We start from the raw sequence: 25,332 nt of genomic DNA, 5'->3' as shown, positions 1-25,332 counted from the left end.
GCGAACCAACTCGAACGGTGGCCATGAGGTAGCAGCCGGTGGCCACGATGTCGGCCTCCGCGCATTTTCCTGTCAATCGTGAACGAATCGTCGCCGGTTATATTAATTAGCGGCGGCCCTCCGGGAATCGTTATCTACTGGATAATTGCGATTGTCGGCTGGAATCGACGTAACCCGGCGACCACCCCCCGAAGAGGTCCTTCATTCGCGCGTCGACAATTTCTATACTCGGCTCGGGGCAAAAAGGGAAGTCAAAAACGCCGTTCGTGAAAATCGGTGCAACTTTTTTCCCCCCCAACTGGGCACGTTCCAGCGATATTTGTTGGTTAAAGTGGCACATTCTTTCGTCCATTATCCATATTATTATATTTACAAAGGATTGTGTATTCGAGCGTAATTGTACTTGTTAAAAAAAATGAAGAACGTAGTTCGTAATTATGGAGATTTTCGGTCATAATGGAAACGCATCGTTAGATCAGTAAACGAAGCGATAAAGCTTGGCTGCGTTTCGGGTAGCTAATGGAAGGCCGCGATTTACCTCTCTGTCGGACGGTTCTGCCAGCAAAACAACGTTCTAAAAACGCTGCTCGTCGAACGGCTTTGTACTTTCACTGGTTTACAAAGTACCACGTGCGCATCACTTACGCTACACTGGAATTTACTTTACGATCGGTATTAACATAAATTACCGAATGCCCGCCACAATTTACAGTCCAATAATTATCCATTTTCTGTTTGCATTGTTCTCTGCGGAGGCAACCGACAATTTAAGGAAATTTCCATAATAAGCTACGGTTAAGAGTAGTATTACTCGAGACATAAATCCCTGGCGCCCCCCTTTCTCCACCTTCGTCCTGTTACATCGGCTTCCACCAACACCACTCTGACCCTGTCTTCCCTCCCTCTCGTTCTTCCCCATCCCCTCGCCCTGTGTTAAACCCTCGACACGAGTTCGACCCACGTAGATGTAAACGATAAGGTGTGCTTTTTATTTCCATACAATTACATCGATGATATTACACCGCGTGTCGGTTCCACGCCATGCATTCTTACGTTTGGCCAGTTTCGCCGAGCCTTGGGCAAACTTGAATTTATTCCACCCCTCCACTTCCACTTCCACTTCCACTTCCACTTCCACTTCCTCCGCGCACAGATTTATTGCATTACATTACATCGAGCCATGACACTGCCTTATTTATGAACGTTATATGATTTTCCGCTCACGGTAGCATACACTTACGAGACTATTACACATCGTAAAGACTAATAGCTCGAATTCCAGCAACTTCCTTATCGCATACCATTTGAATTTCGTTATACCATTTGGTTAACCAGGATAGCGGCAGCCACGTTCAATTTTATCTCCCCAATCGACTCGACGGAGGCTACTTTTAAAGGGGTGCTCGATATACGGGACGATCCAGAAAGATACACATCTCGATGTGTCTGTCTTCGATCGCGTTAAAACGTTTTCGTTAATACATTATGGAAACAAAAGTTGGCCCACTCGAAGAGTAGAAAAGTTATAAAAGTGCCGGTGAGAGAGTGACGGATCTCCCTAACATCCATTTGCACCGACAGAATCCGATGCAGAAGTTGCCGAGTTGTTCCACGGAGTGAATTTCGTTTCATCAAGTAATCTACCTACGTTCTAAACCGAGTTACGTGTAAGAACCGGAGAAAGTTATTTTAGATTTTGTAGGGTTTCGGCGTCTATTTTAATCTGTTAGATTTTCTATAAAAAAGAAAGGAAGATTTATACAAGTAGTTTTATGGGATAGTTCGATGACGAGCGCGATTTAATCGTACGTTCGATCATGGAAATGGTATCAGAACTAAACAAAGGTAGGATATACCTAGGTGAAAAAATCGTTTTCATATCGCAGGCTATTCCGCAGTCTACGATTCACGATACCTGTTTCGGCCTGACAGATGCTTGGAAACCTTCATAAATCAATACCACTTTATCCCACGAAATCTCTATTTTCGCTTTAGCCTGGATCACCACTATGCATATTCAATGAAACTGATACAACTGGGCATTAACAGGAGAAAGAAGAACGTTCCGTACAAACTTGTAATGAATTTTCTATGGTAAACATTTACCGAGTATGGCAACTGTATAAATGCACGTGATTAAACTGGTTCTTATTACCATACATCACAGTTTATTGCCTAGATCGATAGTAGCTTTTGCGAGTTATCAAAGCTATCCAATTGAAGAAACAAATTTTATATCATCGAATCCATTATTTTTAATTTAGGTCGTTACGAGAAAATTACTTTCTAGAGAATTTTAAAAGTTTGGGGTTATTTTCTACGGAATGCAAAAGTTCACAAATAACTTTAATTAGTTTTCCTATGCCGATCCCGAAACTATTTCATTTATATTTAATTCGGTAATTTTTCTTTATTCCTCTATTAGCGTGTCCCTAATCGTTCAAGTATAGCCGAAAGCATTCTATCGTCATAAGCGTAAAACGTTCGATCTTTCTTTTCTTTCTCTCTACATTCTTTTCCTTTTTACGTTTAAATGAGCTGTTCCCGCCAGAGACCACGACACTCCGTGGATGTTAAACTTAAGCTTTAGACATGCAAATCAGGACTCAGAGAAGTGTATGTAACTAACCCGTTCCCCCTATCTTCTTCATTCTTCCTTCTCCGTCGGCTAAAGAGTGTCTTCGCGACGTATTTATAACCCCTTCCTTCCTTCCTTCCTTCGAGCTACGCTCCTCACTGCGTCCTGATGAATGCCCACCTTCGCTTTAAGTTTATTAAACCAACTTGCGAAAATTATGAATAATTCCGTGCCATTGTATCATTCCGCGATGGCAGCGTGCCATCTATTTCGCGTTCGCGACAAGTCCCGGCGAAGCCTGTTTGTCGTCCCGTTCTCTATCCCTTCCGGAAGAACGATAGAGTCGTCGAGGTATCAAGAAAATGAAGATGTCATCGAGAATTCGCGTTCTATATGGTATATTCGATACGTTCGCTGATATTCGGTAAATTATCGCAATGATCGAGTAAACAGGGCTATTGAACATCGATTACTCGACGAAAATGTCTGCTACGATAATTTTAAGTCGTAGCACTCCATCAGCTTAGACGATTTTAGGAAGAAAAATTCGAGAAACTCGTTCGTTCAAGATTAATTCGCTGGCTTTCACGTGAAACGCGTGTACATACATCTCTCTATGACTATTCGAACGCCCTACAACCGCCGATTCTATGTCATCGATTATTCGCCAATGTTGGAGCGATTTATGATAGCGAACAGGGTCAAGAACCGTGAAGGCCGAGACCATTAGGAATAGATCGAACATAACGACCATGTAAGGCTCGTGGATGATCTTTTGTTGCCGTTCGAATGTCCAACCGCCGCGCCGTTTGAATAACAGCCAATCGTAATAGATTCATGGCAGTAGTAACGGACTTCATGAATCAGCCATAAGGAGGCCGATGTAAAAGTTCGATCTCGAACTGCAATAAGCTGTTTTCGGGATTAATGGCTCCGAAATTCATGGTTGATTTATTCACGACAATATAGAATGCTCGTATTACGTATTTCAAGTAGAAGTTTTATCTTAAAGTGTACTATTACCTTCCACGTTTACCATTTATATCTCCTGAACGATTTTACTATAAAATCATCTTATAACGTTAACAGGGTTAGTTTGAACTATATTGTACTCCTGACACAAGAAAGAAAGTTCCGTTCTTCTCGGATGCCATTAAAGTTGATGGTATATCAAAAGTACAGCGGCATTGTTGGAAAACATAATCAAGAATTTGGAGCGTGTTGCTCGCGCGTATTTAACTGCGCAAACTGGTTTGTACGGATTAGGCCGAGCATGTAGAACCGTCTAAATACGCCGTGTTGCCCGTGCGTACTGAACTGCACAAACTGGTTTGTACAGGCTGCCTCTCCTGTAGCCTTAACTCTGCAAACCAGTTTACGCGGTTATTCCAAGAGGAATAATTGAGCGTGTAGGCCTCGGTTTATACCAAATGAGATAAGGAAATAAATTAGAAAACAGAATGTCCCTCATTTAACTATCGTTCCGCTAAATTTTCCCTACAAATCTTTATTTCTTTTGTTTTCTTCGACCGATACGATTTATAGCTACCTTTCTTATTTTCATTCGCCGTTACGCAAGTCTATTACGCGATCGAAGTACCAAGTAACTTAAACAGTTTTCTCATCGTTGATTATTATTTAAAGAAACAATGAGACACTGTAACCGTCGTCCCATTTATTAAAGAAGATAGCCGTATCTCGTGGATGTTCTAGTATCGAGTGGTTCGAAAAGCAGCAATATATTCTGCTATAACGTACATATTACCACCTGATATCTACGTATGTAAATATTGCCTGAGAAATTGTGGAAATACATTTGTTGAGAGAGTTTCTAACAAGATTTCCAATTTTTGCAAAGGTTTTTTCATAATAAGAAATTGTATAATTTATAAACCTGAAAAAGGCTACAATACTTCAATTCATCGCTAAAATAACTTTTTGGGAAAAGCGATCATTATGCTACTCGACAAATAACAAAAAGTTATCGGAAGATACGCTGCATATATTGTTTAATGATCTGATAACTCTATAAAGATACGATATCTTCAAATTTTTCCCAAAATTCCTCGACGAACTTTATGAACAACCCAGTAGAAACATCGTTTATTTTCATCGATTTCGAAGGTTTCGACGGCTAAGCGGATATCACCGCTAAACTGGTGTTATTTCACGGATAGGCAAACACGGTATTTTGCACGCGCCTTACGCACCGCTCGATACAAAGCTGAAAATTTAATCCGACTGTTCTAAATCCGACGACACCAAGTTGGGAAGCGCGAGTACGACGAACGATGTAAATTTTGGAATGGAACGGTTTGCACTGTAGACGATGAAGAGGAGAACGACGACGCCGGGGGAGAAGGTATCCCAAATACCTGCAGGAAATCTGCGAAGCCCATGACATACCATCGTGTTTGTCTTGCGTTTTAGGTGACTCGATTCCTGTGCTTACGTTTCCACCAGGTCGAGACCTCACGGCTTACGGATTTGATTTCGCGCATAAATATTAATGCATCGTGATCACCCTGGCCTCTGTGCGCCGGAAGTGTCGATGGATGCTGTGTGACTGCATCGACGAAAGATTAAAAAAGTTCGATTGAATATTTTGGCAATTGGATTGTACTCTATAATTTTATTATATTCCATTATTTGATTACCAGAGAGAGATTTAACCTATTAATCTAGTCGTCTTGTAACCAGAAACTTCTAATCACGAAATTAAAACTTGAAGACTGCACGACAGAAGTACAATAAATTCAGTAATTAAAAAAAAAAAATAGATAACTTCAGTTTAGTTATTACGTTAGTACAAAAATACATTTCAGTCCGAAATCACATGAGAAAATAATATTGAAGTGGAATTGATTGGCAACATATTGAATTTTAAAATCGTTCTTCTACAAAAGAAGTTTGACTTATCATATTCTCCACCTACGTTAGTTTTATTTTTTGAAGTATAAATACAATCTATACATAAATTTATACATGTATATTATTATGCCTAAGAGCGACGACTGAACAGGTTGGTGAAATCTGGGTACAAGATTTACTTATCAAAAGATATCATTCTAGAAAATTATTCGTTTCGATTCATTCTAATCGATTACGGTGGTAAAACAAAGAACAATTGTAGTTGGTTAAACGTTGGTTATGATAGCAATCCAAGAGATGACTTGTGCAGACTGGCTGAATCTGAAGGCGCTATGTTGACAAAGGGGAAAGGACAGCTGAACTCGACATAATCGTTCCTAACCACGGCGAACGCGGTTCTGACAAGCGTAGGCGAAAAGGAAGGAATAGGCGTATAATTAACGTGTATCGTATCGCGAGAATCTAAAAAAGCCCGGATATTACTACATGTCTCTCAACGACTTGGTATTAAAACTCGTAGCATTTTTCACCTTTTATAATTGCTATGCCAACATAAGGCGATAAGAATCGAAAATTCCAATATCACCGTATTTATACTAGAAATAGTTTAATAAATATCTGCAATCGCGTGATTTCACGTTCATTAACTGTGCCGTGGTATTTAAAAGAAACTGTATTGCCACATCATTTTGTCCCATATGTAGCTAATACTTTACGATGTACGAAGATACAATAGCCACATATCCAATATATTTTCTATATATTCTATGTGTAGTCTTGCTTATATATTTATAAATACAATTTTTTTAAAAATATTAATGGAAACCGAAGAAGACGAATTAACTCGTCACACGAATTCCTAATCTCTTGGACAAAGTGATTTCATTATTTATAGATCTTCGTTTGATTTTTCAATATACCGTTTTCAATATAAAGCTTCATTTTTGTTACTGATAAATTATATTATACTTAAATTTCTAAGGATTAAAATCAATCTAACTAAAATTGATCTGTCTGTGCCAACTTTTAATACCATGATTATGGATCTTTTTGGCTGATCTATGATCCAGTTAACAAATTAATAAGCATATCGTTAAAGAACATACCACCCTAAATACAAATTACCACACGCTCTTTAGCCCAGAGAACATCTTCCAACATATAACATTCAATGTATAACATAAAATTATATAAAAAAAAGAAGTAAATGAATAAGAATGTTCTAGTCGTTTATCGATGAAGTTCGTTAGGGGAGTAAGTTGGTCGTACAAAGCCGGTCACACAGGAGGCGAGCGTCGGCGTCTAGACGCGGACGAACGACGTTGGAACGGAGCCGGTCGATAACGCGGTGCAGCACCTCGAGCCGTGACGAGGCTGCGACATCGGGATTGTGATTAGGGGCTGGTCGGCAAACAATGCCTAATTACATAATTATTGTGCCGCGGGTCCGTAATTAAGACACATTACTCCTCCCGGCTAGTAATTCATTACGCTTAATGTCTTCCCTGCCTCCACCGTTTCATCGCGGATGACAGTCGCGACGGTTCCGCTAAATACCGTTACCGTGAAATATTACCGACCACGACCACGACCACGACCGTGGCTACGACCACCAGCACGAACCTACGCAGACATTCTCAGTAAGAGGAGTCTCGTCGCTTTCTCCTAACAAAGCAGACCCTAGTTAGACGCTTGTACACGGGGATGCCGTTTGATCCTTGTAATGATATTCCTCGCTCGTTTATTTTATTGGACTACGCGAATAATTGTAAGATTAATTGATACCGATTGTTCGCTTTAGTGAGAATAAGAGATGAATTGCTTATATATTGAAATACATAGTTAACATTATTCTGTAGGCTTAATGAGAAAATGGATTGTAAGAAAAGATGATATTTCTAGATCTAAAATTGTTAGTAAGTTATTGTGTTAGTTTCATGAAATAGTAATATAACTATATATAGTGGGGATTTTTAGATATTTTTGAGAAATTTAAAAATGCAAAAGTCGTGGGATGTACGCAACCGATCAGAAGTATTAGGACACGTTCTAATATTTAGCGCACGTATTCCAACGTATATATGTTTTATAACGTAAAATATTAAAATAATCAATGTAGAATATTCGTTATAATATTTAATAAGCAAACCAGCTTTCTGTTTAGATCCAATCTTTCTGATAGCGTCTATAAAGGTATAAATTTTCATAAATATGACGAATTGATCGATCTTCTTCCCCCATAAATCCTGCCATTAAATACATTTCAAGAAAAATCCCCGATATTGAATTCCGTGTTCCAATTCTCGATTCCGTAAATTTCAAACGTTCATTTGCAAATCCATATTCCCTGGCGTCTAACTAAATGCACCACTTCACTCTAAAAAACTAACAAAACACGGAAAATTAACGAACATCTCTACCAATCACGAAATTCATAGAATACATTGCATTATCGTCGACGTGTATTTAAACCCGTGAAAAGAGGGAATAAAACGAACAGACCGACGAAACTGAATGTTTTTGTTGGAAGGGTGACACGTGGATTCCTAGGACAATCCGCATGCCAGCGAAAAATATTCAGTATCATTATGTTCGACACGAAGTCACGAGATCCCAGTGGACCTTCATTGAAACTCGCGGCCGGAGATTGGTGGATGCTTGATAGGCAGCGTTTCCTCGCGTAATCTCGATATGACGCGAACCTCTGTGTCCTGGATCCCCGAGGACTCGGGGCGGGTTAAAAAATTACCGACAAGTCACCTGGCCGCGTCTTTTCAAACCACCTAACCTTTTGTCAGCCTCTCGCTTTGCCAACGACGAGCTATGTTTATTGCGTCACGCGTTAAGTAATTATGACGTTTATTGTGATTAATTGCCTCGTCCACGATCCTTTTTACCGATCACCGAGGCGCGTGTTGAGGGATTACGCCGAATGAAAACGTGAAAGTTTCCAACGAACGTAGGAAATGATAATGTTGCAACTACGATTGCAAAGATATGTGTTGAAATATGTGCATTAACGGTTTGAGTAATTGGAGAATTCAATTCAAAAGAAGATTCTATTAAGGGAAGATCGTTCGCGATCTCACACGCTAGGTCGTGGTTTAAATTTAACGACTTAAACCTTTAAATAATTGAAATAGTATTTTTTTAATTTATTTCGCATTATTACTTATTTTTACATTATTACTATGTAATTTGTATTACAGAGAATTTTGAATCATTAATTTTAATATGTCAAAAATAAATAAAAAAAATTTAGAGAAAAAGATCTAGTGGTAATTTAAACGAAATGAGTGGAACAAATAATCGATAAAATAATTGATTCATCAATTGTCTTGGAAATGAAAAACACGCAATTGGGTTTCAGGTTCGGGGCGTTTCCTTCTCGCCTGGCGTATGAAGTCAAAATTCATGAATATAACGCGCTCGTTTGATCGACCTAGCGTAAATTAAATATCAACAAAATACACGTTTTCAGTCGTATAACCGTCCTAATTACGTCTGTGGTTGTTTACAATGGACGTTTCAAACCGAAATCATATATAAATTAACCCTGAAATTGGCAATATGTACGACCAATAAAAACGATCGTTTACAAGATGGAAATGTCAAATATAGAAGGGATTAATATTTAACTGATGAATAAACGTTAATAGCTTTATGTAAAAAAAAAAAAAGGAACCACGGTTATCTGATTCTTCAATTGCATGGTACACATTTCTCGAAACAATGCCTTATTTTCATGTGCGTTTAACCACCTGTGCTTTGTATCAACACACAAGATATCGAGTTTATTGTTTCAATTCGTTTTCATGTGTCATGTTTCGATTGACATTTCGAACAGTTATTTGAAATAGATGAAAATTATTTCCTTCGTAAAACCTTAACTTGTCATTTGAATAATGCACGCTCTATACTTCACGTCTAACAAACCTGTGGTTACGGTGGATCCGTGTCCTGACAAATTGTCATTCTGACGAATACGTCAGAACAATCAAATATACGAGGGTCGTCCAGAAAGAACTACCCGTTTATATATAGAAGTCACATAAAACGATAGAATGTACTTATAGGAGGTTGTCTAGCTTCGTTCATGTATCGACATAAATCATACAAAATTTTGTGTTTAAATATTTAGCATCGTCGTTGTATCATACGTTTGAAATGATGATGCGAACGCTGAAAAAATTCTTCTAAAAGGAATTCACCGCCGAATTACAGCAGTTAATGCAGGGTTTTGTAGAATTAAATTAAGTAAATTATTAAATAAATTAAATAGCAATTAAAGTAGGTAGTAGAGTTATAAATGAACTGTTGGTAAGATCGTGGATGCGGGAATTCAATAGGGAGAGAAAAACTGTAAGTGATCGCGAACATTCAGGTCGTCCGTCTCTTATTACAAAGGAGCTCAAGAACGTGTCTGCGATTTTACTGCAAATGATGTTCATCACAGTTTTTTGCAAAACTTAAAGGATTGTTTGGTCGATAATGCTTCAGAAGAAACGATGATTTAAAAGATTGCGTAAGACGATGGTTATGTGAATTGGCGGCGGAAGCGTATGACGATATACAAAAGCTCGTATAACGTTACGATAAGTGCTCAAATAGAGCTGGCGGATATATTGAAAAATAACTTAATATATATACTAAAGTTATAAATATAGATCGAGAAATCTTATTAAAATGTATTTGTATTGCTGTTATTTCAAAACGAGTATTACTTTCTAGACGATCCCTCTATGCCCATTGTAATCATAGCCTAACCTTTCTACAATATATCGAATAGACAATTACATAGCAAAATGAATTATATTTATTTAATAGACATTCAGGGTATCTATCTATTGAGTATCGTGATATTATAATGTCGATCCTTATTAAATTGATACTTATTAATTTCATAATTAGCATATATTTAGATACCATATGCATAGTATGATAGTATCATTTCGTATGAAATTGTAAGGTTGGAATCGTACTTACCTAACTGCAATTCATATTTCATTATTGAATATATCATCCATTCATATTTCTGCTGCCTTTACACGTCTCACATTATAAGGAACACACATTTATCCATTTATTTGAAAGAATTGCAACAAAAATAGCAACAGAACAATCCAAACATCGCGGTACGAAAAAATGTACACACCGAACGCCTGATTCCACAGTTGCCGTCTTTTTGCATCGTGACGTCACGCAACTAACGAATAGAAGCGTAGATGCGAGACATCGTTAGCTCGATTCCACGCTCGATTCCCATGGTTGGTAGATAAATTCGCGTCATTAGAGGTTAATGGATAAATTCACGTGTCTTATTGGAAACTTTTTTTTATCATCGGATTATTGTGTGCTAATAAACGAGCAGCATCAATCATCGTTAGTGAAATGAAACGGACGAATGCACACACGGAAACATATAAATGGTAAGTAAATATATACGATTGTGGAAAAATTTACTAAACGGTCACGCCAAAAATAGAACAATTGCACGTAGGAAAAAAAAATTCGAACGCCATTCGATCACTCGAAACAAATTAAGCGCAACGGCTGTTATAAATTTCATCTTGACGAACGATAAAATCGCCGCTACAACCGCACTCGATTCGATTGGATTTTTTCCTACCCCTATTAATAATAGTCACGCACAACACTGTTCGCGTGTTACGTGTTAAAAAATTTTAAATTGAACATCGAGACCTTTTAAAATTCGTACGGGCAACACTGTAAAGTATACACAGGGGAATTATAATTTTCAACACGTCGCGCACACGTTTGTACCCATTCGACAGCGTAAATGCGAAAACTCCCTTAATAAGTCGTAACCGTTACTACGAGCAACAACTTGAATTTTATACAAAACGTCGAACTGCCGGATAACTGAAAAAGATCAATTTTTCATTTAATTTCTTTAAATAAATTATGATACAAAGGAATTTGATCGATTCGTTCGTCATACATATTCGAAAAAAAAGTAACAAGTAGCATTGACAATTGTAAATAGGCTCTCTTGACAATACCAATTCTTTTTAATTTCGATAAAACGGTAGATAAATACAACTCGTTCGCTGAATCGGTCAATTTAATTAAAAGCCTTTTCGTGTGTGCAATTTTCTTCAATTAGCGAAACGGCTCCCTTTAAACACGCTCCTTTCACGAGTGTGTCACTCTATCTTCGTTACAATTTATCGAACGTCCTACTGGTAATTATACGCCTTTATGCCTCGCTCGTCCAGCTAATACGTCACGTTTGCGCGCGAAATTTTTATTCTAACAATCTCGTCGTATCGCGAACAATATTTCGGAACACAAGCCCGCCACAATCCATGATGGCGCTACTCGATCTGCATTAATTGGCATCATTACTGCGCTGCCCATTTTTTGGGATAAACCGATTTCCCGTCCCTTGCTCTGCATTACACGGTGCACGCTTGTTTTACGCTTTTTGCCTCGAGTGGTGTTTCTTAAAACCTTGTTTTTTCAAGCATTAAAAATATTTTTCATCGAAAACGTGGAAATTTAAATCCATGAGCACAATAGCAATAACAATAATCCGAACTTGTAATTAGCTGCCTTTTTGTTTCTTGTTTTTTTTTTTTTTTTTTTTTTTTGTTAATGATCCTACTTTGATGCTATTCTCTTTTAAATATTGTAACGATTTTAGCTCTCGTTTAAAAATATAATATCATACCTTTTTTTAAATACGATACAATATGATTTATAAAATAACGCATTATAAAAAATTTTATTGAATAAATACAAATATACGTAATTCAGCAGGATAACATCGGAATCCTAAGCTTTCTGGAGATCTTCCGTAGCCAAATACAACGACGACGACGCGACAACATGCTCTGGGAGTTCGAAGGTCTGTTTACACGAGTTCGCAAATATAGCCATAGGTATCGGAGCCAACCGAAGCGAAGAATTGATAAATTAGTTATTCCGTCAGTCGTCTGCTGCTGTTCCTCCAGGTACGTTTGATTTGAGGTTTCGAATAGTCATGCCTATTTATATTGAAGACCTTTGGAGCTTTCCCAACGTTCGACTATCTAAGTACATATACGCGATGACTGGGATAGAATTCGATGGAAATATTCTCTGATCATATTCTTTCTGTTCTTTCTTGATTTCAGAAACAAGGAACTACAGGTCTTGTGGCGATTTAATGTTGCAGAATCAAAAAGTATATTTTTCCGCGAAGCTGACATAATTTGATGTAATACATGTAATCTGATACATGTCAGATGTTAGAGATTATACAAGGTTATAAATTATTCGGAAAAGCTTTAATAGTGGGCGTAGCTGGCCCGTTTATCATCGGATAACAGTTCCGGAGTATATCCTTTGAATGTAACTCTACTCTTGGGCAAACAAGACTAAGGGTTATGACCATTCTCGTTTGTCTTTGCATCCAGAGAATCTTCGCGCGAAATCCCTAGCCAGGACCCAATTAACTCTCTAAGAATTCGATCCTATCCCATGGTAATTCTAAGATAGTACGACTCTAACAGCAGATTAGAAAAGACAATATTTGCTTCGGTGCTTCTGCGTCTAATCGCAGATGCGCCTTCACTTAATATCGCTTACTATTTGTCTTCCCTTACAATGGAAATTTCCGACGTGGGTATTACACAGATAGAACAAAAATCGAGGGTACGATAATCCATAAAATCGTTCCATTCAATTCTTTATCATATTTAAATTAGTATCGAATTTATTTTTTTTTTTTTTTCACAATTCCAACGTTCACGAGTTCCATATTTTTTCTAACAGGTCACGTCCAAAATGGCCAACATCTCATGCCAACTGCAACGCTTCTAAGAATCCTTCGTCTCTGACCACAGAAACCCGTATCCGCATCGACGACGGTTTGAATTGAAGATTTTTGCGGACGGTAACTCGTTGGCTCACGCGCTAACGTATTTGCAAGATCCGCTGCGCTGATGGACATATAATGCGACGTGTGATTGTAGGCCCGCCAATCGCGGCCGATTGTGCCTCTGAAGGCCCGCTAACTATCTCAAACTAGCCCCATTCAAACCGCCACGACCTCTCTCTAGCCGTCTCTATCTACCAGCCCAGCCTCTGTGTCTCGCTCGTTCCAACCCTCATTCACCGCCACCCTCCCCCTGGTACCCGTGCGTCTCGTTCATCACCAAACTTCGCCTCTCTGTTGCTCTCAACTCGCGTCTCGTTTGCACCGACTTCACAGGACGATTTTCCCTCCTACTCGGTGAAAACTCAGTCCTCATTCGCCGTTCGAATTCGACGTACGTTTCTTGCCGCACGTTTCTTCTGCACGCCCTGTATCCCTCTCTAATTTTCGACCGGCTCTCTCGCCACACACGTAATCTTCTATTTCATTCGCTTTACCTTTCCTAATGCGATAGCTCGCTCCATACACATACAGTCGTAGCCTCATCTCTTTTCAATCTCACCTCGCGGATCGAATGTTTTGCCTTCCATTTAACATCCTTTATCTCGCTCCCTCTATTCAGCTCTCTCAAAAAAGTTTTTCTTTTCGAGGTTCCGGCGATTCCATTCGCCCCGTTATCTGGTCCTCCGTCCATCTAATGTTTCCACTTTCTTTTCATCCGTTAAATCGTGCATCTCGTTTAACTCGACTTCCGTCGTTTTCTATTTCACAAATTCATACATTCTCGCCTCTAGCCATTCCTTTTAAGAATGTAAGTCCTACATGCACTTTCTTCCCTGCTCCACCGTCACCGCTTCTCACTCGTTTGATTTTCGCGTTCCTTTTCTCGATTATGCAGCACTGCTTCATTTTCCCCCTTCTTAAATCTATGTTCTCTCTCACTTTCGTCCGTCTTTCACTCCCTCTCCCTCTCTCTCTCTCTCTCTCTCTCTCTCTCTCTCTCTCTCTCTCCCTCTCTCTTTCTCTCTCTCTACCCTTTCGAACCGCAACCAACTACCTCTCCTCTTTCAACCTATTCCCCCGACGTACCTTATATCTATTCTCGGTCTCTGTTCGACCTGCTTCATTCATCGACACAATCACGCATGGTTACGTAGGTACATTCCGCTAGGCGTCACCGAGTATTCGTCCCGATTCGAATTCTCGACCCTATATAACCGTGGCACGTTCTACGTGGGAATTTCAAATCTATCAGCGACCCAGACGAATGCAAATCGCGCATGAAGCGCGCTTAATAAAGCCTCGCACGCGGCCCGCAACTCGCAATTTTCTTTTCGACGCTACGTGTCGCACGCTCCTCTTAATGAAACCTTCGCATGCACCGTGCGCAATTCGCGGCTACGCTCCCATTCAACACGCATCTCCGTCCCGCGATACCGTTAGAAAAAGAACGCACTCGGGATCGTTAAGCTTCGGCCCAGGGGAGAGAACGAGGGCCATTTCAACTCCCTTGTAGAAAGAGATCCGTTCATAAGAATACAAGTTCCATAGAATAAAACTTTTCTAGTAAATCACGGAAATTCTATTATCTAATAAACTTTATGGATATAAATAAAACGATAGACTTAAGAACTATTTTCTTTTATTCCCATTATAAATAGAAGACTTTGTATTACGAAACTTCTATTTTGCTTCTATGTTTAATGGTCAAATTCAAAGCGATAACATTTATAGGACCTTCCCACAAAATAATCTCTATCAAGCTCAAACTTTTGACTTACTTTCGTCAAGAAATCGCGTCTCGTACCATTGCGTCATAAATTCATCCCCACCATCCTGAGAACGTACACCGATGAACCGTTCCTCTTTCCAATAAATTCTTCTCGAATCACCTGTCGTCATTTCGTCCAGCTTTCAAGCGATTCCGACCAATCGTGAGACACGCCTCAAAGCGTCAGTGCAAAAACTGTGACGACACAGCGGATATCGATTTTGACGATCAGCGTCAGGAACAATATCGAGCTGGAGGAGGATGTCGCTTTTGACCAGGCGTATTTCGACCAGGCGAAAATTGAATTTCGAGGAAGCCGAGTCAAGAGATAAGCATGGAGAAGCGTACCAGCTATTTGCGTGGCCTTAATAAGGACGTTTGACGGCGTTAGCTTTCCCTTAACAAGACGGCTAATATCCCGGGGCCTTGGCTCCCCTTGGTCTACCTTCTCTGTCCTTCCCTCTGTTCCTTCGTCTCCCTTTCTCCATTGACTCGCTCGCCTTCCGCACGGCGGACACCGTCGGGAATCACCAAAGCTTGAAAACCGAACAAACTCAGTTAGAGAACTCGGTGTGAGGAGCAACCGGACCTGCCGGCAAAACTCATCCTTCTCCGCATCCACGATTCTCTTACGCAGCTTGCCACGTTTATGGACTGACTTTGTTTCGTCCTAGGCGATCATTAATTTAATAGCGGTGATTGTACTGAAAGATTGTACATTTTTACTGACAATCACGGTGTAATTTTCTGTAAAATAATTTTCTATAAAATTGAAGTAAATAAGATTGAAAAAATTAAGGTAGGATTGTACATAACGAAAAGTAGTACATGACATGAAGTATGTGGTTCATAAAATATAATATAAAAATTTATTCTATATATACTCTAAAAGTTATATAAAACAATTCGTAAACGTTTCTAGTAACAGCGTCTTAATATGACCTTACTAACGAAACCTTGCTTTACGTGAGTGAGTCGATCTACGACTTATAACGATGTGAACACTATTGTCTACAATGGTGTTTAAACCTAAATAAGTACAGAAAGAGGGACAAACAAGAGAAGTAAAATTTCGCGTGCGCCCGACCTGAAAATTTTACTTTCAGTATTGCATTATCCACAGCAGCATAGCAGTGGTTTAGCTCCAATGTGTTTATAAATGTTCAGCAAGCTATTCAATCCTGATGCATGGATTATGTTGTAGCCCCGTTAGGAAAATTTTGACTTCTCTGTAACGAAACCGAAGAAATTTTTAACTAGAAAATATTTTTAATATTAATCTTTGATATTTACCCTTTTTTTCTTTAAATCATATAATAAGAGACTTGCTGTTGTTGCTAATTCGCCATTTCCAGCGTTATTTCCAGTAGGAACAATATTTTCGTCCTTTGGTTCTGGTAACAATCTGAAAGATACAAAATTTTGTAAGAGTTCTATGAGTAGTTAAACACATATTATTTTTAACTCACGAATGAATTAACGGCGAAAGCAGCTTTTTATCAACAGAAGAAGGATCCATAGGACCAGTCCACCAGCTAATGAAATTGCCTACGACGATAACGATTAACGTGCCTAAACCAGTAAACCAATGGTACGATAATCGATACAGAGGAAACACATCGTCTTCGCTAAAACAAAGGAGAGATTCTGTTCAATACGAGGATAAACCCGTATCGTTACAGTTTCAAATAAGATAATAGAACAATTTATAACTCTGGTCATACGTTTCAACGATGACGCTGGTGGCCACTTGGGATTTAATTGATTATGAAAGACTTAATAATTATAGCCAAGGCTAAGGTTAACTTACTTCGGACGATCAAACTGTTTCAGGAAACTTTCGGAGATATTGCCTGGGCAATGAGAAAGGGGGACTGGAAGTTTCTTAGGAACCAGCAACCCAGCACCGATAGACCAATTTGCACCTAAGCTCGCCCAGCCAGCGATCACGAATCCTACGATAGCACCCATAAATGCACCCTATTCGACGGAACAAAAGTATTGAAATTTTTATATCTGTCTATTGTGATGTTGACGAAAGATATCAATAGATCGCTTTTATGCATTTATAGGAAATTCAATGGCATAAAAATGCATAAAATGCACATGATGTGAAAAAATACGGTACTTGCTACAATATTTAATAGGTGGCACGAGTCTCTGCTTAGATCTCATTTTTAAACATCCCATAAATATCCACAGTCGAGGTATCAGATTAAGAAGGCATGTAGGAAAGAAATATAAAAAAAGCAAATTCAAGCCTTTCAATAATTCACCTTAGCATTTGTCCATGGAAAGAGTATACCTAGCGTGAACACTCCGAAAGAAGTGCCTGCAGCTATTGCTGCTAGACTTCCAGTTATCTATAACAAAATAAGAGCAATCTTATCAAAAAAATACTTAATTTATAAGTCGAATAAATGAAAAAATATTCACAGCTAAAACTCCTCCTAGTTTCTCGACCAGAAATAGCAAACCCAGAGCTATGCAACCAAGCAAGACAACCAGACATTTTACAAAGAGATGGGAACATCGGTCGGTCAGTTTCAAGCCGAAGCAACCCTTCACGAAATCTTCCAGGACCACTACGGCCGTTGAATTAAGGCCTACAGACAGGGTACTGAGACAAGATAAAACATATTTTAACAAAAAATTATTTATAGATAAGGGTAAATTCATGATAAGTACTTACCTAAGAGCTGCTCCAAAAATGCCAGAAATGAAGAGGCCCGGTACTCCAGGTAAATTTTTCGCAACTTCCATTACATAAGCGGGCAATAACTGATCGTCAGCAGTTATCAGACCGGTAGCTCTAGGATCGCACTTAGGTGGAGACCACCAGGCTATAAGGACGAGGCCGCACCAGCAGCATAATGAAATGAATAACATAATACTGATAGTAAATATCGCTAATGATCTGAAATCACACATTTATATACGATAACAAGCAAATAATATATTAAATAACTTTACATATATCGAAATGAATAGTGTACTCACTTACAGTTTGGACGTTTTCAAATCTTTCAACGACCTATACCGTTGTACCATAGTTTGATTGACAGCAATGTAAGCGGTGCTATAGAGCCACGAACCAATTAACACGGTCCATACCGTATGTCTTATATAAGGAGACGTATTAAAGCTACAAAAAGGAAATATAACATAAAACGATGGAGTTTCAAACTTATTTTGTCTGCTTAACGTAATGTTAAATTCTTCTTACTTTAAAAATTCAATTCTATTGGCTTCCAATGACATCTTCCATATTTCAGTGGCACCCATTTGATAAGTACCCAATATACTAACAGTCAGTACAGCGGCAATCATGACTCCGACCTGAAGCGCATCCGTCCAAACTACTGCCCTGATACCACCCTAGTAATGACATTCTCCAATTAACCCACCTTTCATCTATGTATCCATCGATAGCCATGAACAATCGTGACTAACTACCCTTTCATTGAATTCCGTCTCATCCATCGTTACACTTAAATCTACAAGAAATAGTATATGCCACCTGCAACCTGCAAAGCGTCATTACGCGAAGCTCCTTTATCATAACAACAAGAACCATCAAACTTCATGAAAGAATGACCTCGAAAGCTCCAGGAAAAAGCGGACTACAGTCTTGGTAGACGCGATCGTTAAGCGAAAGACAAGCTTACAGACACGCGAAAGCGACCATGGCGGTAATAAACAAATTTCCAAGGAGTCACTGGGCCGCGATAAATTTTCATTAATTCGCGAGCTACAACAAATTGCTTGAATAATTACAAGCGCGCGCGAGCATGCGATTAATCACTTCGGCGCTGGCTTTGTGATCTGCTACCACGGGGAACGAGCACTCGACGTGCTCCGCGCCATTGTTTCCGCTGGGCCATTGTCGAGCTTTCAGTTTCCGTCCATAAACATTTCCAGTAGCCGGGTCCGCGTGAGAGATTCTTCGCGGCATTGTCCACCGAAAATTGTTTCCTACCAGCTACCGGCATCCTCCCGTCCGAGGAACTCCAGCTATCCCCGGGAGAATTCGCTGAACCGGCGTCCTTGGAAAATTAGCTGCCATATACCTAGACACCGAGTCACCCGGTCGAGGCTGGACTTCTAGTCTGCCCTACGCTCGTTTTACATGTGTTCCGTCACCGCGATACGTCTTGTTAAGTCCCCGAGGGTTCACGATGAATCAGCTTCGTCACGATAATTCAACGCGATCACATCCTCCTAATTAAATACGTTTATCGATTTTTGATCTAATCGTAATCGTTGGATCATTATTACCGTCATGGTTTCTACGAAGGTATTTCTATTTATTTTATTTATCATTATATCTAGTTTATTATTATTTATATTTAAGAAGATTGCGAAGACAGAAAAATATATCATTACCACTTGGATCAGTGCTTTCAAAGTTATATCAAGTTTGTTGGAAACTTGTTCAAAGCTATTTCAATTCTACTCAATTTTTAGAAACCCTCAACATAATTTTCAATACATTAAACGTTATTATGTATAAATATATCGTTATTAACAACCTATAGAGTTTAATTTCGTTTTTTGGGATATTTATAAGCAAAGCTGGCGAGGATCAAAGAGAAAGCTTCATGAAACTATTATTAAGAGGAAGGAAGGCTGGTAAAAAAAATTCACACGAAATACTGTGGAGGCATGCAAGTTTTACAGCTCGTAGAAGCTACGTGTCCTTGCCTCGCACTGCCCGAGTATTTTTAACTTCAAATACGTGACCCCAGAATTTTTTGTGTACGACAGCGCACACAGTTTTCTACGTGTTCAATATTTATACGAATTCATGGGATCGAGACGTTCACGAAGCAAAATCGAATTTATTGATATAGAGGTAGCGCGAGTTATTGAGTTTCGTAAAAGTCAAAGTAAGCGAAAATCACTAGTGATATAGCTCTAGTCTAACACAAAGATCATTTGGACAACAAAGGAACAGTTTTTGTAGAATATCATTTCGTTTTATTAACGACAAATCGGCTAAACATATACCGTGATGAATTTTCAAAACGAGAACTTACCATAACAGTGTAGAACACGCATACAAGGCATACAATGATCCCGATCAAATGTACATCAATGCCGCTGACTGTAATTAATCAGAAAGATTTTAGTAATATTCGGTTAATATTCTATTATGGATAATATGGGCACGTAATACCTTGATTTAGCGCCAACGCTGGAACGTAGACCACGATCGATTGGTAAAGTACCTAAAATTGGTTTATTACGATATTATTAATGCAACATGGGATCAGTCGGTACCATTGGTCATTCTCAAAGAGAAGCAAATTAAAGTTTCGTGTTTTCGTAACGTAACGTGATGTAACTTTGTTATTAATAATTTTTCGTCGAATTAAAATCGTTAATAAATAATATTTTTCAGAGTTTCGAATTTCTTAATTGTGCCTATCGAATTTTATACCTAAGCTCATAGGATAAATAGGTGCTACATAGCAACGTAAACTTTATCGATACTGTCGCACTTACCACATCAACGACGAAAATCGCCGATATAAGAATCCTTACACCGCGATTGAATCTCATTTCCAAATACTACAAGAAAATCATAAATAAATTATGCGTACATGTTATTAGCATGTTCATTAGATATTGCCGGTAGATATACCTCGTAAACGGAATTCAATCCTAGCGAAACGAAGACTGGAGCGTAAATAAGAGCCACGACAACGCCCGAAAAGAATATTGAGATAATAGTAATCCAATATTGTGTTCCAAAATTGTATATCTCCGCGGGTGTTCCAAGAATCGTCACGCCAGATATGAAGCTGGAAAGAATAAAAATTCCTTTTCCTATACTTATATTTTCACGGATCAATCACGATGAAATTTCTGACGATTTAATTCAGTGGCAATTAGAAAGATTCAAGGGAGAAACTACCTAGCAATGAGAGAAGCGGACACGGGAAAGAGTCCCATACTCTTTCCTCCTAAGAGATAATCTTCCGTGCTCGACTTCTGCGCTCGCCTGTAATGCCATAATCCTGCGGCGGCAGATACGGCTAGCATCAGCGCGAACACCAGCCAATCTGCCCAATGAAAGTATCCCCTCTCCTGTGTTTCCAGCATTCTAGCTTCGGGAAGCTGGAAACGAGCGAAAACCTGATTTATGAAGCCAGATTTGCTTGATAACACCGATAATAGACGTAATGGAAGTCAAGTAACACATATGAAAGCTTAATAGCTCTTGCGATGATACGCATAATGGATCTTTGACGGCCATTTACTTGCCACTACTATACAGTATGTAGCAATAGGCAAGAATTCGCTTTTACTAATAAATAAGCTTAAATAAATCGTAGCTTTTATTGAAATTTTGAAAAAAATACGAAATAAAGATTGTTGTTATTAGAATAGAGCTGAATATAATATAGTCTTGGAAAACGATAATATACCGATGCGCGGTGTTAATGGAACGTAGCAGACGTACAGAAGTCCATTAGTTCACAATGAGTTTGTGGAATTCTTACACTAATGCATGTATCTATTGCGTGTATATCCCTAATTGGTAATTGACACATGCGACCTTAATGCGACTCGCAGCTGTTAGTGTTTCAATAAAGCTTGTTAACTTCCTAAACGTTGCACTTTCTGAACACAGCATCGGGGCAAACTGCTCGTTTCTCTATGTTTTCCTTCGATAAATAAGCAAATTAATTTTGCTACGCTATTCACATTTTTTCGATAGAAACATTTGTGAGACATTTATTTATCATATTTACATATTTACTAATGTATTTAGCAGCGATTATGGAATATCAAATGTTTGAATTTGGCGCTGTTTGCATTAGTATCGCCTGATGAGTCACAGATGTCAGAGCCATACGGAAATCAATTTCAATTCGAGAAAGTGAACTGTGTACCATGTTACCGGGTAATATGAATAGTCAGGGATCAGTAAATCATGGGAGAACAAAGCGAAAGACACTAAAGGATTTAATGAAACACCATTCCAGGAATACGAACAATAATTACGTATCACGGATATAGGTTTGCGTAAACACTACACCTCATTGTAAGTTTTTACGTCTTTCTTCACAAAACAAAAGCCTAATTGCTTCTTAAGATTTTTTTATCCTATGACGATGACATAATTCTTGATCATATTAACCATTACATTGAAGAGAATTCTAATATATAATATATTTCACGATCCACATCTTTCTTAATTACATTGGTTCGTTGTGAATCGTGCTAGTGGAAAAAATATTCGGTTTCATATGCTTTCTTGATACATAACTGTATTTTTTTCGTTACTACTTACATGCAATTATACGCATGCAACTTAATACAAAAATAATATGCACATACATACGTGAAGGTTGACTAAATGATATTACCGACTGAACCGGACAATTAGTAAACGATGAAGTAGAGACCGATCGTTGATAAACGTTTGCTATTCAACTTTATAAATAGTTTTCTGTATATTTAGTAACAATTTGTGGTGCACTAGTATCCGTTTTACGCGACTAAATTTTTGTCCTCTATACGTTCACGACATGAGAATATTACGGACACGGATCTATTTCGCGTTCACAAAAAGAGTTAATTATATTTCTGACAGTGACACTTTGATGTCGATCGATAATCGGTAAAAAGTGTGCAAACAAATAACTGAATTCTTCAGTTTTGACGTAAATTGCTTCTATTTTACCTGAGTTGATCCCCATCTTCTCTGTCTCTCTCTTGCCTCGTTATTCAAGAGATACTTTCCACGAAACAATTTACTTCTAGAGAGTAATATTAGAAAGCAATCGATCTTTTTCTTTTTTGTTTTCTTTTTTAGTAAAGTATGCGTGGAATGGCATAGTTAACTTGAAATTCAATAAAAAAGTGGAAAAATTAAATTTGAAATATAAAGGAATTATAGAAACTGATTATATCGTTACAAAAATTCCATATGACAACAAATAAAATTATCATAAGTTTCGAAAAAACATTTTTAAATATTGAGAATATACGTATATCAATCACTAATTTAAATACCAATACGATAGGATGTGAATAAATCGTCACACGAAAAACAACTTAATATTCGTAGAACAGAAACGATATCCATAGGGAAATGATGTGACATAATATCGTTTATATCTGTCGCAAATATTTTGTCACGTCACAATCTATCGAAAACAATTAGAAAAAATAAAGTGCCGCTGGTCATTTCACTTGTATATTTTATTTGTCTTGACTTACATACCGTAACAATATTTCAGAGCTACCGATCAGGAAATTAAGCGCGTTCCTTTCACACAAGTAATGACATAGAACATCAAACAAGACCGCGAAAATTACAATGAGAAAGTACGATTACGCGACCCGTGATGTTAATGTTGGTATACATATTTCCATCGATAGGTTCATACGATTGAAATATTAAAAAAAAAAAGCCAGACAAAATAATACAGCGAATAAGTATAATCGAACGAAGAGAATAACGTAACGAACGACCATGTACCGTGATCAACAACCAACTGTCGTGAAGTCAGAGACTCAACACAGAGCAACCGGTTTCCTCGATAGACTTAAGTCATTCAACTTTTTCCAAGCATTAAGCATGCAGTAACAAAGTTTAAACACATAATTCATTCGATCGATCCTTATATCGATCTTTAAGCGAAGATAAATTCCAGCAAAAACCGTAATTATTATTGAAATCATTACAAAATTCAAATAGCGATTGAATCAGAATAATCATGAAAATATTCTTATGTTACTTCAAATTTTAATAAAGGAATGTTAGTTAAGAATATAAACTTCCACAATTTGAAATTAAAATAATAATCTCACAAATATACTAATCATGGATGTAAATAAATATTCTCCTTCTTAATAAATATGGTTTAACCTACTCACGTATCCTGTTGCTTTTTTACTTCCCTCAATTGGCACATGATAGATCTATATGTATGTTCCTGCATATCATTGGTTAATGATGTAAGGTAGATAAGTATATAAGATGTAGAATAAAACGGAAATAAGTGTTTACAGCAAATTACGGTCAGTGTACAAAATATTCGTACAGTAACTAATTTCAACAAATAAAAAGAATATTGTAGAATATTGTATATTAACAAAATTTTAACAAATAAAGAATATGTCCATATTCTTACAAGTCTGCAGAATAATTTTCATAAAGAAAAATGGGATATCAATATCCTTTGGGAAAATATTAACAAATATCTAAAAACTGGCAAAAATATATGCATAATAAGTACGCATTCGTAGTTACAATTTAATAGGAAAAACTAATAAGACTTACCTAATATCCAGAAGATGAAATTACTAGGTTTAATTATTTTAATATTTAGTTAGGTCTCTTTTGATTTTATTATAACTTGAAGTCGTCGTGACATTAAATTTGTCAAATTGATGAGTATTCTACTTGAAATATTTCTCCATTTTTCTAAAAGAGCTCTCTTTAAGTCATTTCAGTTTCAGGTATTCCATATACTTTCAATAATATTTATATTGGGATTGTGGAGATGTTTCTATGTGTTTCCGAAGATCATACAAGATCCACTCTCGCATATTAGTAACATTGTGCTTGTAACGTTATGGTCGTTATCTTGCATCAGAATAAAATTGTCTTTTAAACCCATTTTTTCTCCAGTTTGATGCAGATTATTTTTTTAAATATCTATGTACATTTTATCCTGTGAAACGGTAACTGTACGAATACTTATTATGCATATATTTTTACCATTTGCAAGATGTTTATTAATATTTTCAAAAAAGAAATAGGTATCGCATTCCTTTTTCTTTTAAAATTATTCTGGAAACTTGGAAGAATATGCATAAATTTTTATTTGTTAAAATTTTGTTACTAAACAATGTTCTGCAATAATTTTGTTAAAGTTAAGTACTTTACAAATAATTTTTACACTGACTGTATTTTACCATTCTCATTATAGATAATTATAAGGCAACAATATACAATCAGCTTGCAGGATTTTTGATATAAAAATATGATGCTTTAAAAATTCGCATACCGTTTTTTTTCGCAAAAAAACACATACTGTTGAATTTTGAATATTTTCTATAATGTAAAGTTTATTCTGTTGCATTTAATTGTTGTAAGGATATTAGTATTAACCAAGGTATACATATTCATTAACCACACCCAATATTTCGGTGTGTACACATTATTTGTCAACCAAAGAGGGACACAAATATTTTTAGTAGACAAAG

General features: G+C 37.6%; 2 protein-coding genes and 2 long non-coding RNA genes across 5 annotated transcripts in view; 2 read left to right on the top strand and 2 right to left on the bottom strand.

Moving 5' to 3' along the window:
- LOC126921379 (LIM domain transcription factor LMO4.1) overlaps positions 1-10,614 on the bottom strand; it is a 479,425-nt gene extending 468,811 nt beyond the window's left edge. The window contains exon 1 of the mRNA XM_050732924.1: positions 10,436-10,614. The gene's annotated coding sequence lies outside the window, so the exon portion shown is untranslated. The remainder of the gene's footprint in view (positions 1-10,435) is intronic.
- A 70-nt stretch (positions 10,615-10,684) lies between these two features.
- LOC126921383 (uncharacterized) lies at positions 10,685-14,966 on the top strand. Of its 2 annotated transcripts, none has more exons than XR_007712307.1 (4): positions 10,685-10,878; positions 12,233-12,426; positions 12,589-13,108; positions 13,229-14,966. It is a non-coding gene; the product is annotated as an uncharacterized LOC126921383 (long non-coding RNA). The 2 variants fall into 2 exon arrangements; XR_007712308.1 differs by having other exon boundaries at positions 12,230-12,426.
- A 975-nt stretch (positions 14,967-15,941) lies between these two features.
- Positions 15,942-23,885, bottom strand: LOC126921362 (sodium-coupled monocarboxylate transporter 1-like). The gene is made up of 15 exons (XM_050732885.1): positions 23,342-23,885; positions 21,023-21,225; positions 20,750-20,909; positions 20,611-20,676; positions 20,282-20,333; positions 20,142-20,209; positions 18,329-18,480; positions 18,107-18,247; positions 17,795-18,019; positions 17,539-17,722; positions 17,379-17,465; positions 16,913-17,082; positions 16,572-16,730; positions 16,396-16,507; positions 15,942-16,331 (listed from the first exon to the last, which is right to left on the bottom strand). The coding sequence occupies exons 2-15, from the start codon at positions 21,208-21,210 to the stop codon at positions 16,296-16,298; spliced, it is 1,800 nt and encodes a 599-aa protein (XP_050588842.1). The 5' UTR covers positions 21,211-21,225; positions 23,342-23,885; the 3' UTR covers positions 15,942-16,295.
- LOC126921386 (uncharacterized) lies at positions 21,846-23,992 on the top strand. Its single transcript, XR_007712313.1, has 2 exons — positions 21,846-22,156; positions 22,931-23,992. It is a non-coding gene; the product is annotated as an uncharacterized LOC126921386 (long non-coding RNA).
- The last annotated feature ends 1,340 nt before the right edge of the window (positions 23,993-25,332 follow it).

This window comes from Bombus affinis, chromosome 10, assembly GCF_024516045.1.
Source record: "Bombus affinis isolate iyBomAffi1 chromosome 10, iyBomAffi1.2, whole genome shotgun sequence".
NCBI lineage: Eukaryota > Metazoa > Arthropoda > Insecta > Hymenoptera > Apidae > Bombus > Bombus affinis.
The sequence above is the reverse complement of the archived record's forward strand: the minus strand, read 5'-3'. Positions and strand labels throughout refer to the sequence as shown.

Bases quoted from the DNA above. Each gene is read 5' to 3' on its own strand.
- LOC126921362 (XM_050732885.1), bottom strand. From the start codon at position 21,210: ATGCTGGAAACACAGGAGAGGGGATACTTTCATTGGGCAGATTGGCTG. The intron at 18,481-20,141 runs GTAAGTTCTCGT...TGTCATTACTAG, and splicing joins GCGTGTTCTACACTGTTATG to GGTGGTATCAGGGCAGTAGT. The intron at 16,731-16,912 runs GTAAGTTAACCT...CCTTTGTTTTAG, and splicing joins AAACAGTTTGATCGTCCGAA to CGAAGACGATGTGTTTCCTC.